Here is a 15,419-nt window from a genome sequence, read left to right on the forward strand (position 1 = left end):
TTTTCTGTATGTATGTGCATATGAATGTGTGTGTACCCAGCCACATATGGAAGTATTTGTCTCATACATTGTTGTTCCAGCCAGGCGGCTACAACAGGCTGAACAGAGCAGAGGGTTTGTGTGTTTTTTGTGAAGGCACAATTTGTGTAGCGATCAACCACAGTGAGCGCACAACGGAGGACCCTGGACAAAATGTACTTTGAATTAATTTTGCTCAAAAGTACATCGAAGACGTGCCTTTTTGCGATCGTTGACTTCTGGACTTTTAAAAGAGTGGCTGCCTTCAGGTAGCAGTTTCTCGTGATGCTGTTTAAACCAAGTGTGTTTCACATAGACGCACACACAGAAGATCAGATCGGGGTTATGCTATTATGATCTCTCCCAGTGTTTTCCCTGCAGACACACTTAATCACCCAACGCTTCTCACTTTCTGTCTTTATAAAACAAGTCTGAGTTTGGCTTTCATCGTCATCGCCCTCCAAAGGGCACAACCTTCACTCCTGTTTCACTCGCAAAATTGATGCGGGGTCCCAGGCGGTTTCTGTCGAAATGGTCGTGGCAGTCAAAACTGAGAAAAAAAGTCTTGATATTAGAGGAAAATAATGTCTTTCGGTGTGTGTAAGGTATTCCAAGTGAGTCACAGATGATTGCAATTTTCCCCCATGACCACCGTATAATAAGGTACATGAACCCCTTCTTCATCTCCCTCCCTCTGGCTTTCTCCCTCTCTTAGGTAAAATGGCCATCATCCAAAATAATATCTGCCATCTGATGAGTGCTCGAGATGAGTAGGAATGTTTAGTTTCACGTTTCCCCTTTTTCTCTTTTCAACTTTTTTTTTTTTTTCATCTGCATTGTGTTGAACATGACTTTTTGACATGCACGCCCTACCCTCCCTCCTCTTCTTGAGGTTTTCTTTTTTTTTTTATACACATGTAAAACAAAAGTGGGTCTTTAACATTTGCTTGGGTGGTCCTCTCTCAGAGGTTTTCATTTTGATAGAGTAGCAGTTCACTGCCACAGCTATCTTCCAGAAAGCTGCTCTCAGTAATTGTTTAGAAAGAATTTTTTGTCAACACTTTCCGTTGCAAGTCTGAGCCTTTTGACTGCTTTATACTTTAGGTCAAAGCTTTAGGTGCCTTTAAAATTGCTCCTCAGATTATTGTGGTTGAAATTCAGCGAGCTTTAAAATCCATTTCTGCCGTACTTGCGACTGATTGAGCCCTTTTAATTTTTTCAGATCATACAGCTTGACAGCTGATTGAAGTGAAATTCATAACCCTTGCTGCTTTTGTTTGGCTGCGTTTGTCATGCAATTCTGTGTTTCTCCAGCAGGGAGCACTCTTGGCACATAGACTTTTGCTCCATCAGTCTCACCAACCAAATGTGACAGCCCCCCCCCCCCCCTTTTTTTTTTAACGAAATGGGTATCAAATGATATTGAATGATTAATAATTAATCACAAATATGTGTAGGATATGTGTTGCTAAATTAACGAGCTTTTTCACATTAGACTGCGTGACGTTGTGGTCTTTGCTACAAATCAAGGTTGCTTATGTGACCGCGTTGCTGAGGTGTAGTGCAAACTTTTGTCTTTTTAGCAGAAGGGAGTCAATCTTTAGTGAGCTACTAAGAAAATGGTTATCCCATGTTTTTTTTCCTCCATCATTATATCAAATCAAACACCACTTTATATGTGTGTGTGTGTTTGTGGCATCAGAGTCACACAAAAAAACATAGATGCAGACAGCACTTTCTCTGAGTGACACAAATACCAGCTCAGATGACGCGTCGAAAAGCAAGTCGATGCCACAGCAGCAATTTTTATTTTTATTTTTATTTTATGTAAGACCTTTTCTTTCTGTTGGTCTCGCTCTCCTTGACTGGGTTTTTGACAGTTTGGAAAGTTTGAAGTCATGGGTTTTAATCAGAGCCTTGCGGTGGGGCTCAGAGCATGGCATGGCGTGGCATGATGGCTCATTTTAAAGATGTGGGTCTGGGTCGCGGCCAGACTTGGGTGGCATTGCTAGAAAGAATGGGGGAGGGCGAGTGGGACAGGGAGAGAGAGAGAAAGAGATGGAGGGAGAATCTACCAGCCCACAGCGCACAGCGAAGTTAGCCACAGACCTCCAAAAGGCCTGTATGGGCTGCATTAATGAAAGCGGATTATGTGTGGGCATGCATGTGTTCATACGGTGTAGACTTGGGTGTACACAGGCTTAGACACACACACACACACATATATACACAATGTTTGATCAGTGTGGGGAAGTGTGGTGAAGAGATGAATTAATCTAAATCATGCTGCGGGTTTTAGCTTTAGCAGTTTTACATCAGGCCCTGCTGCTAATGTGTGGGTATGTGGGGAATATTTACTTACTCACCCCTACTGTGCCAATCATGACTTGATGAACTATGATGAATTTTAAACATGACTTTATATTAAGATAAATTAATACCCCCTACCTAAAAAATGAAAAAAGAATCAAATTGCCAGAGTTTGGAGGACTTTTTATGCAGTTTCACTAAAATCCAAGTATTCTACAAATAATTACTACTTGCAACTGTAGTGATTGTGTTCATGCCATGCGTGGTTTTTTTTTTTTTTTGTTTGTTTGTTTTGGACAGTGTGTCACGTCTGTCTCGATCACTGAGATTTCTGCGCAGGTTGGACTTGCCCTCTCACCTCTGAGAAAAAGATGTGTTCGACTTTCCTGCATGGCTGGCTCTAAACCATCAATTTTCTTTCCAACCTGACTAACAGAGGTCCCTAAAATGTTAGCGGTGATTCTCTGCGCTCAGAAAGAGAGTTTTATGTCCAGCTGAGTATTAACAACAACAACATAAAAGAAAACAACTTTCTGATCTTCTTTAGGTTGCGCAGACACTTCACAGACACTCGGTGTGACAAGTCCATCTGTAGAAAAACATTTAAAGTATTGTAGGGTGGTGTGTGTGTGTGGTCTTTTATACTCTTTTACATGAATTTTGACCTTTTATTTATTTGAAAGCTGTGTGATTATTGCTGACTTGTAAAATCAATGTGGTTCGATTATTGTTTTTCTTCTTTTCTTTTAATGGGCGTGGGCTGTTCTTAAATATCAAGGATTGCATTACTGGAGGCAGGACTCATAAAAGTTAAAGAATTCCCCCCGGTGTCTCAGGTTGATATCCAAAGAGGTGATGTGGTTGCAGTTTGAATGTGTGTGACAAGAAGAAGGTTGGAGTTTGACTTGTTCTGAGTGAAGTTAGTGGATAGGAGTGTGTGTGCGTGTGTGTGCGCGTGTGTCATGCCAGGGCCACATTAGAGGAGCCTTTTAAGTCTTGTTGACCTCCTCCTACTCCTCTGCATAGTACTTGTGTTGTGGTCTGCTCCATAGCCAATCCACCAGAACGTCTGTGAAGTCTATATGTGTATGTGTGCGTGTGTGTGTATCCATATAAATAATGTGTTATTCCCAGCCCGTGAGATGCCCCCCTCCTCAAAATCTCACCGGATTTCTCTTTTGTGTCCTCCTCCCTGCTTCCGCCGCCTCTCCTCTCTCATATCAGTATCTCTCCTTCTTTGTGATTAACACAATGAAGAACTCTAAAAAAAATTATGAGCTCTGTCAACTTTGATGGTGTGTGACTCAGCCGAGTAGTCACCTCCATACTGACGTGACAAGTGTGAAGCTCTGCCCCAATAATGGCAGCTGATGACAAACTTAGGGTCTAGTCACAGCTCTTTGATAACTATGCCAATTCCTCCAAGCACGTGCGAACACATTTCAGCAAACTAGCACTTAAAGTTTTGGGTTCAGAATAAAAGTTTGGCTAACGCTTCGATCCTTCACCAAAGAGCGCGTGCTAACACATCACGGCCGTGACGCCACACCGTTCGCGCTTTATGTAGCAGCTGAAGGGAAGCGGAAGACGGCGTACATCATGTTTTATATGCTGTCAGTATCTTTCTCTCCACATGCTCAATAGTTGCTGCCTACTGTGAAGTAATACACAATGGTTAAGCTAATGAAACTCTCAGCAGTAGCTCAGCCTTCATTAAGACTATGTTTTCTTTATTCCACAAACAAATCAGCACATTACTCTCACCTGAACTATTTCACTCGTCTGCTGGTCCATAAAAGCAATAATGATGCGTGTGCCGGCTAACAAGAGCCTCATGCACTGAAAACAAGATAAAGTGTTTATTAGTCCCGGTACAGTAGCTACTTACCATACATTTAGTAGCTAGCTCCAGATTTGTCTATATAAGTCTATGCAGCATATCATGTTAGGGTGTAGACATACAGATGTTTTGCTGCGTGGATACAGAAAATGTGAAATAAGCAAAAGGGAAAAGATGTTTTATTGTATGTGATATTTTCTGTGCTTTCCCTTGTGTAAATGATCTACAATATTAATATAGAAGGATTTTGTTCTATGACACAGAATCCATCTATAGAGTGCCACTGTAATCCATATATGGTTCAAAACTGTTAACTATCGCTGGGGCTTAATTTAACAAATAATTTCTCTATAAAAGCATCAGATACTGGTTACATTATCTGTAATGGGAAAATTTTCTGTTGTCTTGGTCTCTGAATGATTGTAGCATATGTACGTACACTCCAAAAAATATTTATGGCTAAAATGCTGCCTTTAAATAATTTGATTACATGTAAATCTTCCATGTAATCTTGTTACATAAGTACAATGCAAAATGTGAAATTTAATAAAATTTAAAGATGAATTATATGAATAAATAAACCTCTGATTTTATGTAATTCAGATGCATTTTATTCAGAATTATTGCTTCTTCTTTATGTATGTGCCCTGTCTCCTCCTTAACTGGTGGGTCAAGTTTTTTTTTACAAACATCTTCTTACATACAGCGATTATTAACTTCTAAATATTTTTAAAAAACATTGGTGATGACTCCCAATCCTTTTGAGTTTCCTGTTCATCATCCGCCTGAGAATGTACGTTATGGTCACCAAAATTTGTATCCGCGATGGAATTTTGCTCAACTGTTTTTAGTCCTCGTACTACGAGTGTTAGCAGCCCTAATCAGATTCTCACTATACATGTGCTTCATATTTACTGGGAAATAGTGTTTACACATTTTCTGTCCTGACGCTAATTCTGATAGCGTATCTGCTAATCACTCCTTTTTCCCCCCCGTTTAAAAATCTGTCTGATACGTCTTCAGATAAATTAACGAAATATGTTTTATATCCAGTAACAGATTTGTTATTGCTGTTAAAACTGAATGATGACAGCAATAGCTGCTTGAGGGGTTAATATTAGCTGTTTTGGCATTTTATAGGTGACACCCAATCTTTCCAACTTGCTAAGCTGAAGCACATTTCTGTGTTTCTAACAGTCACATTTTATACATCTGCTCTTGTGGGTAGAGTGCATACCTCTGCCAGTGTGTGTGTCTGCGTTAACAAACACTTTTACACATTTGTGCGCGCGCGTGTACGTTGTTTCTATGCCCGCACCGTGAAGCTGAGAGAGCCTGCATACCTGCTGGGCTGCTCTGAATTGACTGGGCCTGGTCAGCATGTGAAAGCAGCCAGTGGAAGATTGAGGCAACCAGATGCGGAGGCCCCAGGCTACAGAGGATATCATTACCCCGGGTGTGTAGTCGGCCAAAACGGGAGCCCCCAAGCAGAGTTTCATCAAGGTGGACCCCCGTCTGCAGTGAGGGGGAGGATACCGGTTAACCGCCGTCCTGCAGCGAGGAGCGGTATTAAGCGGCAGGTGGAAAGAGAAAGCATCCCGTGACTGGAATGAGGTGGAAACAAGAAAGTGTGCAGGATACTTGCAGGGTAGCATGCAGACACGCTCACACTGTGAGAGATTGTCTCTTTTCATTTCCCTTCCCTGCTTACTTTGCTGTGCCGCAGGAAAACCGAGCAGTGCCTCTCTGCTTGTACTCGTGAACATTTTTACATAAAGTTTTAGATTACCATTTACCACAGTATAGGTTTTGTTTTAGCCTGGGCGCACGCAGAAACACATCTCTGAAAATTTCCATTTAAAGGAAATAGTAGTGATATTTTTGGTGCGTACTGTTACAGAACAACTTGATGCATGGCCGTTGGCAAAGACATCAGCAGTATCTTCGGACGGGAATTGGACCGTCTCCCCTCAGTGAGGTAACCCATACACCATGAATCACGCTGCCTTGCTCCACAGTCTTGTGGTCCCGGGGGTTGACAGTTTGACCGCTCCTCGATGTGGTTTCTTTCTGCTTTCCTCACGCTCCTCCCATCCCCATTACCGCACATTCCAACCACCGGACCGGTCACATAAGGTCAAGAAAATAGAGTAGAATAGAAGTTGTGTGTAATATACCTTCCTGTTTTCTTTTTTCTTTTTTAACTTCTTTTACATCCTGTAGCTTTTCTCATTAATGACTTCAGTTTGGAGGAAACAATGACAGCCCAAAAAAAACAACACTTGGAAGAAATCAAACTTCACAAACTGAGTCATGGAGGAAGAGACAAAAGGACCTGGGGAGAAAAAAAAAAAGGGTATCCCTGTTTGTAGCGTGTCTGTTTTGGCAGCTCAGACATGGAGCTAGTCTGGCAGTCTGCCTGTCTGGTTCTTTCTGGTCTCTCTTCCATACTGGTGGGTCACTGGTGTTTGGATCAGTACAGCTGGCTGTTAACCACACACTTGGCTGGAGCCTCACCACTATGTATTTGATATAGCGTAGTCATTTATTATATAAACACAGTATGAAAATTAAAGTCATATATCAAAAACGTTTACTTGGAAGTGAAAAGAAAAGAAAACACAAGGACTGGTAGGGAAGGATCTTCTGGGAATACAGTGAATAGAATAAGGCAGGACATTATTGTAATAGCATCAGTATAATCAGTGGAGTGGTCCACCAGTTGCAATTGTATTCGTAGCAGCGAGTTCATCAAAAGCTTAGGCGAGCCCCAGTGACAAATGGACAGTTCATCTGGTGCAAGAGCAGCCCTCGAGCGAGTGGTTTTAACAGTGCCCCAGGCCATACTCTAGCTGAGTTAAACACACCCTGACGTGTATGCGTGTGTGTTTCTGTGAGTGTGAGAGAGAGAGATGACATGTCTGAGAGTGTGATGTAGTCACTTCCTCCCACTGGACTGAGCAACTGTTGTCAGTTTGACCCTGCCAGTTAACCCCTCACCACCCCTGGCACTGTGGGCGAGGGCCCGGGTGTGTGTGTGTTTGAGAGAGAGTGAAAGACAGATTGTATGTGTGTGTAGCGTGTGTGTTAGCGGACCACAGGTGTCTGGTGGCCGTGTCAGGGTGTTAAGAGGTCTTCAGAGAGGCCCCCCGACTCTCAGCATCTGTTTCAGAGGGAGGGAGCAGCAGAAAAGAGGAGGAGAGGTTGGTGAGGGTTAGCAACACATAGCCCGAGGGGTGGTGGGGCAGTAGCTGACAAGCAGGTGCCTATGTTGACAGTAACCCTTCATACTTGAACCTCAAATACACACACACACACACACACACACACACACACACACTCTCTCTTCAAGTCAAGTGTAATTGCAGAGACTGATTGGAGGGAATGCAGAGGGAATCCCCTTTTACACAGACACGCATGCACACACATACATCACAGGATCTCTTTGCATGGGGTCAAAGGTGAGGGAAAGAGGGGAGGGCACACAAAACTCTCACATTTCCTGCCAAGTCTGTGTGCGTTTGTGATTTTGGTGCACAGTAACCAAGCTGCCCACACAGATGTGCATGCAGGACAGTAGAGATGGACACGAGCTTCTGGCCTTTACTTACTACGCAACTGTAAGGGAAGTTGCGTGGCTTTGGAATTCGTGTGTTTTGTAAAAAACAAAGTGCGTGTGTTTGTAAATGAAACCCATTTGGTCTGAATGTTAGTCAGTCAGGTGTACCGGTGCATGTCTGGGAATGATTATTTTGGTAAGGAGGAGGGGGGAGGCAGCACGCAGCGGGAGGTCGAAGAAAATTGGAACAGCTGTTGATTAACATGAGTGCTCTCTGTCTCTCTCTCTCTCTTCTTTTTTTTTTTTTTTACTCTCCCTCAGTAGAGGAAGAAGAAGAAGATGAAGAGTTGATGGAAACGAAGCCGGGGCCAGAGTCGGAGCAACAGGATGAGGACGACAACAGGGAAGCCAAAGAAGGTAAAACGAGTTTAGCAACAAAAAAAAAACCCCATTCATTTAATGAAACCCCAAAATAAACTTCCCATTCTTTTTCTCATGTGTGTGACACCCTTCTCAGGTCAGTGGGTGGATCAGATAGGAGGGTGGGGGCAGGTTTCAGCATATCAGGACCATGGCATCTTGGGGTCAGCACTGATTAAAAACCTGTCACTTGACCCCGTTCGTCTTCAAAGTGAAGAGGAATGGAGAAGTGTGTGTATGTGTATGCATGTGCCCGTGTGTGGAAGTCCTAGAGAAAAGACCTGGTTCAAACACAAGCCATGATGGACATATTCATATTCTGAATATGCGTGACTGTAGCAAGTGTGAGTCAAACACACACAGATAGGCAGATGCACCCACGCAGTCGTAAACACACAGTCATCCGTCTCCTCTCCATCCTGGCCTATTACAAGGTCTGGCCTTTGATCTCTGCCACTCGATTCACTGGGTCTTTTCTGACAACTCGTAAGAAATACAAAGAGATGGAGAGGGATCAAAGTCAAGAGGCAGGGTAAAGGTCGGTGTGTGTGTTTGTGTGTGTGTGTTAGTGTGAGGAAAATCGCGTGTGTGCTTGGGGACAGTGACTTCAAAAAGTGGACGCCGTGCTGTGCAGCCATTACGTTCAAAGGGAGGCGGGTCGCTCACAGGGCTTTGTTATTCTGTTGTTTATGAAGTTCTTGCTCTACGTTTTTTTGTGTGTTTTTTACTAGGAATGATGCATTAGGAACTGTTTGTAGTTTATTACGTCCTGCATGCAATTCTGGTTTTGATAGAGATGAAGAGAATGCTAATCTTGTCTAATGTCATAGCCACATGTTGATTCTTTTGCAAGTAGTAGTAGAAGCAGAGTACAGTGTTTGTGTGGATATAGTTGGATACACTAGCTGTTAATTCATATAGTGCGTAAGAGGGGGGAATAATTAAAGGAAAAATGGTTAAGGTGTGGGGTCACTACATGCTGCCACAACAGCTTCAGTGCACCTTGACATTGATTCTACAAGTCTTCCATTGGTTTGACAGGTGGGACTGGCCATAGCATAGACCTATAAATCAAGGGTTCAAACATAAGGCATGGGGGCCAGAGTCAGCCCCCAGTGGACAGCTTTGGAACTTGTGAAGAAAGCTGTAAATTTATGGACTTTTACCTGTATTTTAATATGTTTTACAGCTCTATCTTTACTGAAAAAGACCATCTACATGACTTTTCATGCTACACTAAAGTGATTATAGGCAGTAAAAAAAAAAACATCAAATAACAGTGAAAAACCAGCAACAAAAACTTTCTGTTTTATAGTTACAGGGTTGTTTTTTACAGTCTATTAAGACATCCTAAGGATCAAATGTGTAATTAAACTTCTTTAGAATCACAGAAAGGGGAGTTTCACTGGTACGACCCACTTAATAAAAATGGGCTGATCTGCCCTATGATGTAAAATGAGTTTGACATCTCTGCTATAATCATTTTTGCTCACTCAGTGACGACTTCATCCTGAAAGAGACCATTCAGAGGAACTTTGTGTTGATGTGCAGTAAGCCTTTCCAGAACCACTGGAGGCTCTCTCTGTAGAGGTCAAGCAATCAGCCCTGTACCCCTGTCTTAGTGTACAACCATTATCCTTTCACTGTCTTTAGTCATTAATTCACTGGAGACTATTTCTCTTGTCATCTTTTTCTTATTTGCATAAGAAACAGCAGATTAACAGCCTGTCTCCATGGGCAGTTTTTCTTTTTTTTGCACTGAAAGCATCGATGACTGTAGTTTCAGAGTGCTTTCTTCACAACTTGTTTCTGCTAGGTTAAAAAAAATGTATTTTTATTCAAAGTTCGGTCATAACTGATTGGATCAACCCAATAGAGCACTTTGCTCTCAGGCTGCAGGCTTACTTCTGGTTCCTAGGATGTTTAAAAGTAGAATGAGAGGGTTGGACATTTTAACATTTTGTTTTTTTGATGCTCGCCTCATGTGAGATGTTTCAAGTAAAAGTCCAGCTTTTGTCACTTCCACAATAGCTTGATTGGGCAGCTCCAAAGGTTGCCCCTTACTGGCCTATTATTTGCAGTGTTGGCATTATAACTCCAATTCCTTCTTGATTTTGCTTGGTTGTGTGAGACATGCAGTATCGTGTAGCACAGCAATGTTGCAAAAGCTGATTGATGTTCAACTGGGAGCACTGTGGGCACAGTGGGGAGGTGGGGGGGAAAGGGGGGGGAACTGTGCTCTGAGGATTTTTTTTGCGGTGAAGACTTTGAGCACTGTCAGTATTCAACTTCATAGGATTTGAGTAGGAAATCAGTCCTACCAGTGCCCAAAATGCTGTCTGTGAAACATATCCTAAAATGTTTCCTCCCCCCTCTCCTAACATTTTAGGAACGCAACAAAATTGCTTTCAAACCTTGCCGTTATTTTCTATTACAACAACATTGTGTGCGAAGTGTGGCCTACAAGTCTCACATGTCTCTGTGTGTTTATATGTTTATGTTGATACTTCTTCCAACAGGCTCATTTCCAGTGCTGCGGGAGCTGACCGAGGAGGAGAGGCAACAAATCCTGCACTCCTCTGAGTTTCAGAGTTTTTTCGACTGCAGCATCCGAGTGATGGAGCGAGCTCTGGCTGAAGACAGCGACATCTTCTTCGATTACAGTGGCCGAGACCTTGACGACAAAGAGGGGTGAGCAGGAAGGAGGCAAATGGGAGCATGAGGTTGGACAGAGCATTGGGTCAGGATTTATTTACAATTCAGTTTTTATTTCCATTTTACTAAACCTCCCAGCTTTTGTTCATGCCTTTAAACAAGCCTGGTGCATGCCCACTGAGTCACTGCAGTTTCAGTGACATTGTGGCTTTTGTTCTTCCAAATACTTGTCTTCATAGTGATGTCACACTCTCAGTGGGTTTAAAAAAAGCTCCTAATAACTGACAAAAATCTCAGCTTAAAGAGCCATCCGAAGGGTTGCCTCTAAATGGTCATTTGGCAAGGACTCCAGACCATTACAGACTACAGGACCACCAAACCCTCCTCCCCCGCATCCTCTGATGTCTCCTTCCTCAACGAGCTCAACAACTTTTATGCTCGTTTTGAGCGAGGGAACCCAACAATTACAACCAAAGCAGACATGACGCCAGACCACCAACCTCTGACTCTCTCCCCCACCGATGTCGGAGCGGTGCTGAGCAGGATCAATGTCCACAAGGCTCCAGGTCCTGATGGCGTCCCCGGGCGTGTTCTCAGAGCGTGTTCTGAGGAGCTTGCAGGAGTCCTGACAGACATATTCAACCTGTCCTTGGCCCACGCTGTGGTATCGGCCTGCTTCAAATCCACCTCCATCGTCCCGATACCCAAAAACTCCAACCCATCTTGCCTCAATGACTACCGCCCAGTAGCACTCACCTCCATCATCACAAAGTGCTTAGAGCAGCTGGTCCTAGCACACTTCAAATCCTGTCTCCCCCCCACCCTGGACCCCCACCAATTCGCATACCGCCAGAACAGGAGTGCAGAGGATGCAGTCTCCATCGCACTGCACTCTGTCCTCTCACACCTGGACAACAACAACACATACGCCAGAATGCTGTTTATAGACTTCAGTTCAGCATTCAATACAATCCACCCCTCACAACTCATCAGAAAACTGACAGACCTGGGCATCAGTTCCCTCATCTGCAAATGGTTACTGGACTTCCTGACCAACCGCCCCCAACATGTCCGGCTGGATAACCGCTGCTCATCTACAATCACGATGAACACCGGTGTACCACAAGGCTGTGTGATGAGCCCTTTCCTCTACTCCCTCTTCACCCACGACTGCAGACCTGCTGATGGTTCCAACACCATCATTAAGTTTGCAGATGACACCACGGTGATTGGCCTCATCAGTGACAACGATGAGGCCGCCTACAGGGAGGAGGTGGATCGTCTGGCTGAGTGGTGCGACACAAACAACCTGCTGCTTAACACCGAGAAGACCAAAGAGCTCATCGTGGACTACAGGAGGAATGCTGACCCACATCCACCCATCCACATTAAGGGGACGGCTGTGGAGCGTGTGAGCAGCTTCAAGTTCCTGGGAGTTCACATCTCCGAGGATCTCGTCTGGACGACCAACTGCTCCAAGCTGGTCAAGAAGGCTCACCAGCGCCTCTTCTTCTTGAGGACTCTGAGGAAGAACCACCTGTCCTCAGACATCCTGGTGAACTTCTATCGCTGCACCATCGAGAGCATCCTGACCAACTGTATAACAGTCTGGTACGGGAACTGCTCTGCCTCGGACCAGAAGGCTTTGCAGAGGGTCGTGAAAACTGCCCAGCGCATCGCCGGAGCACCACTTCCTGCCATAAAGGACATCTACAGGAAGCGGTGTCTGAAAAGGGCTGGGAAAATCATCAAAGACCCCAGTCACCCATCACATGGACTCTTCATCCTCCTGCCCTCTGGGAGGCGCTACAGGAGACCACCAGGTACCGGAACAGCTACTTCCCCACAGCTGTCAGACTCCTGAACTCTGCCTCCTGACATCTGACCCACGTTAACACATGGACTGAACATACACACACCCACAATGGACAACTGTACCCTCAAACACACAATAATAACATGGACTGAACCACCACTCACAACCACCAGCACTTTATATAGCCTCTGTAGGAATTATCCACATATCTCACTGATCTTAACTGCACTACTGTATAATTCTGTGTAAATAATCATTCTGTACAATACGATAATTTTTAAATCTACAACTCTTTATAAACTGCATAGTTCACATTTCTGTATAGCTCATATTTTTGTATAGTTTTTTTTAATTTCATATTCTGTATAGTTGTTCATATTTATATCCTGTACATAGCTTGTACTCACTACAGCCTGTACATACTTGTAGTTATAGCATATTCATAACATACTTCATACCATGTACATTATAACATACCATAATAGACCCATTTCTGTAATATGCTCACATATCTATATTATTGCTAATATATATTTGTAATATATCTATATCATGGCTAAAGCACTTCTGGATGGCTGCAAACTGCATTTCGTTGCCTTGTACCTGTGACATGTGCAATGACAATAAAGTTGAATTCTATTCTATTCTATTCTAAATGGAGGTGTTGGTCGAAGTTGTAAGAGTCATAAGTGCAAAGCTGTTTTAGTATACTGCTCTGCTATTATAGAAGAATGCTGCTTTTACTGACTCACTTCAACTTTGACCACTGCAGCCACAGAGAAACATGAAGCCTGTGGTCAAATAGAGATTAAGTCTAAAACAGGCCATGGCTCAGTGCTCAACATCAGCCCTCCTTTTTTATTCTTTTCTCAAGGACGTGCTTTGAAAGTGTAACAACCTACATTTCACTACCTTTTTTCATTACATACAGCCTCACATAGTACTGCAGACAATACAGATATCATCCACATACTGGTGGGCATAATGCGTGGTAATTTACGCTCCAGGTTTGTCCAGGTGATGAGTCAGCTTTAAGTTTAAAAATTACTCTTTTACATTAATTGTTGCTATGAAGTTTTGTTTTTTTCCCCCTTGATGTTATAAATCGAGCTCACACTTTACCCTTAAAGCAATGTACTTTTGTCTCTACCTAAAACCTGAAACTCACTTGCCACTTAGTGCATGTCAAGCCAAGATGACTAAACGGGAACCTGCAGCCATCAAGGTCCGTGGGAAGTAAAACTGACAGGTTTCCATAAATGAGCCTGTGAAATTATTAACAGCTGTCTGCAGGTACCTTTTTCTACGGATTGCTCAGGTTATCTCAGCCAGTCTGCAGACATCCCACTGTGGAAGCTCCCAGTCTGGATTTAACTCCAGACATTACTGTGATGTCTCCCACTATCATGATGTGTTTTTTCATTTATTTGTTTTTCATTCATTCAAAGTTCAATGTATCCGTTTTAATAAGATATGGATCATGGTTTGTTAAATTAATCATTAACTGTCCAAACTGACCAAAGAAACCTTAATTATGATTTTTGTTAGAATTTTGTAGCCGTGCCACTCCAATAAGAGACTTCTTACAACTGGAGAGCTGCCCTTGTAGAGTTGATATTAGATATATGGACAGAAGTATTGAGCCCCATCTCTTAATCACTGAATTCAGGCGTTTTTAGTGTCAGTGTCACACGTGTATAAAATCAAGCACCTAACCATACAGACTATTTGTTGGTTGTTCTAAAGAGCTCACTTTTTATGTAATAGGATGCCGACTCATCAGCTTGGTGACCCCGCTCCAAACTTCCAGATTAACATTAACATCAGCACAGAAATTGGGTACCGGGAGCTTCATGGCATGGGTTTGAATGGCCGAACAACCCTAAAATTATTGTGCCACTCATAGCCAGTCCAACACATCTTCATTTATGTTGGTTTCTTTTTCTCTTTAAAACTTTTGTAAACGTTATAAAATGAATGTTTGCCTTGGTTCTAATGCAACTTACACTTTTAGTAAAACAGTACACATGGTACAGTTCAAAAGGGCATTTAATCAATTAATAGTCTCAGCTTTAAAATAGTGGCTGTGCCAGCAGAAAATAAGTTGCTCCCCTTTCACCCTAGTTACTATGGTGTGTACGTTTTGGTAAAGCCCAGACTAGGAGTTACTTTGCCAGTGATCACAAATGACTTCATCAGAATGAAGTCAGTTTTTTAGTTGGCAGGTGCTTATTAACTCTGGCAAGGATTTTGCTATTGGAACCAAGCTGAGTTGAAGCAACCTTTGACCTTTCTCTCCACTGTCCTCTTCCAGAGACTTGGGCAGTGGCTCCAGTCTGTCCTTCAGTAGGCTCTTCTATGACGAGCACTGGTCAAAACATCGTGTGATCACCTGCCTCGACTGGTCCCCTCAGGTTAGGCCTGAAACTTTTCCAAACAGTAAAAGATTTGCCAAGAATGAACCATGTCTCTGTTGGTATTTTTTTTTTTCTTCATATCGTTGTCTGGATGTTTCCCATCTTGTAAGCCTTTCCTTTCTCTCTCAGTATCCCGAGTTGCTGGTTGCCTCCTATAACAATAATGAGGATGCTCCACACGAACCAGACGGTGTTGCTCTGGTGTGGAACATCAAGTTTAAGAAGGCCACCCCAGAGTACATCTTTCACTGTCAGGTACGTCAAACATACACTTGCCAAGTCTCACATCTATTTCCAGAACTATTGGATGCCAGTCCTGATGTCAGACGTCTGCAGGTTAAGTTTTGCCACTTCTGTCTTAAATGTCTGGATGGTTATTTCCAA

At 43.1% G+C, this 15,419-nt stretch overlaps 1 protein-coding gene across 8 annotated transcripts in view; it reads left to right on the forward strand.

Moving 5' to 3' along the window:
* dync1i1a (dynein cytoplasmic 1 intermediate chain 1a) overlaps positions 1–15,419 on the forward strand; it is a 66,494-nt gene that overhangs the window by 16,642 nt on the left and 34,433 nt on the right. For 5 of the 8 annotated variants that reach the window (XM_085445418.1, XM_085445423.1, XM_085445422.1 and 2 more), the window contains 4 exons: positions 8,049–8,144; positions 10,667–10,838; positions 14,933–15,032; positions 15,165–15,290. In XM_085445418.1, coding sequence (XP_085301544.1) covers positions 8,049–8,144; positions 10,667–10,838; positions 14,933–15,032; positions 15,165–15,290 — 494 coding nt within the window. The remainder of the gene's footprint in view (positions 1–8,048; positions 8,145–10,666; positions 10,839–14,932; positions 15,033–15,164; positions 15,291–15,419) is intronic. The other 3 variants (XM_085445421.1, XM_085445424.1, XM_085445425.1) reach the window with 1 other exon arrangement.

The sequence above is a fragment of the Copadichromis virginalis genome, linkage group LG22 (genome assembly GCF_057382275.1).
Source record: "Copadichromis virginalis isolate Kocher_CV1m ecotype Utaka linkage group LG22, C_Virginalis_male_GT1.1, whole genome shotgun sequence".
Classification (NCBI taxonomy): Eukaryota; Metazoa; Chordata; class Actinopteri; order Cichliformes; family Cichlidae; genus Copadichromis; species Copadichromis virginalis.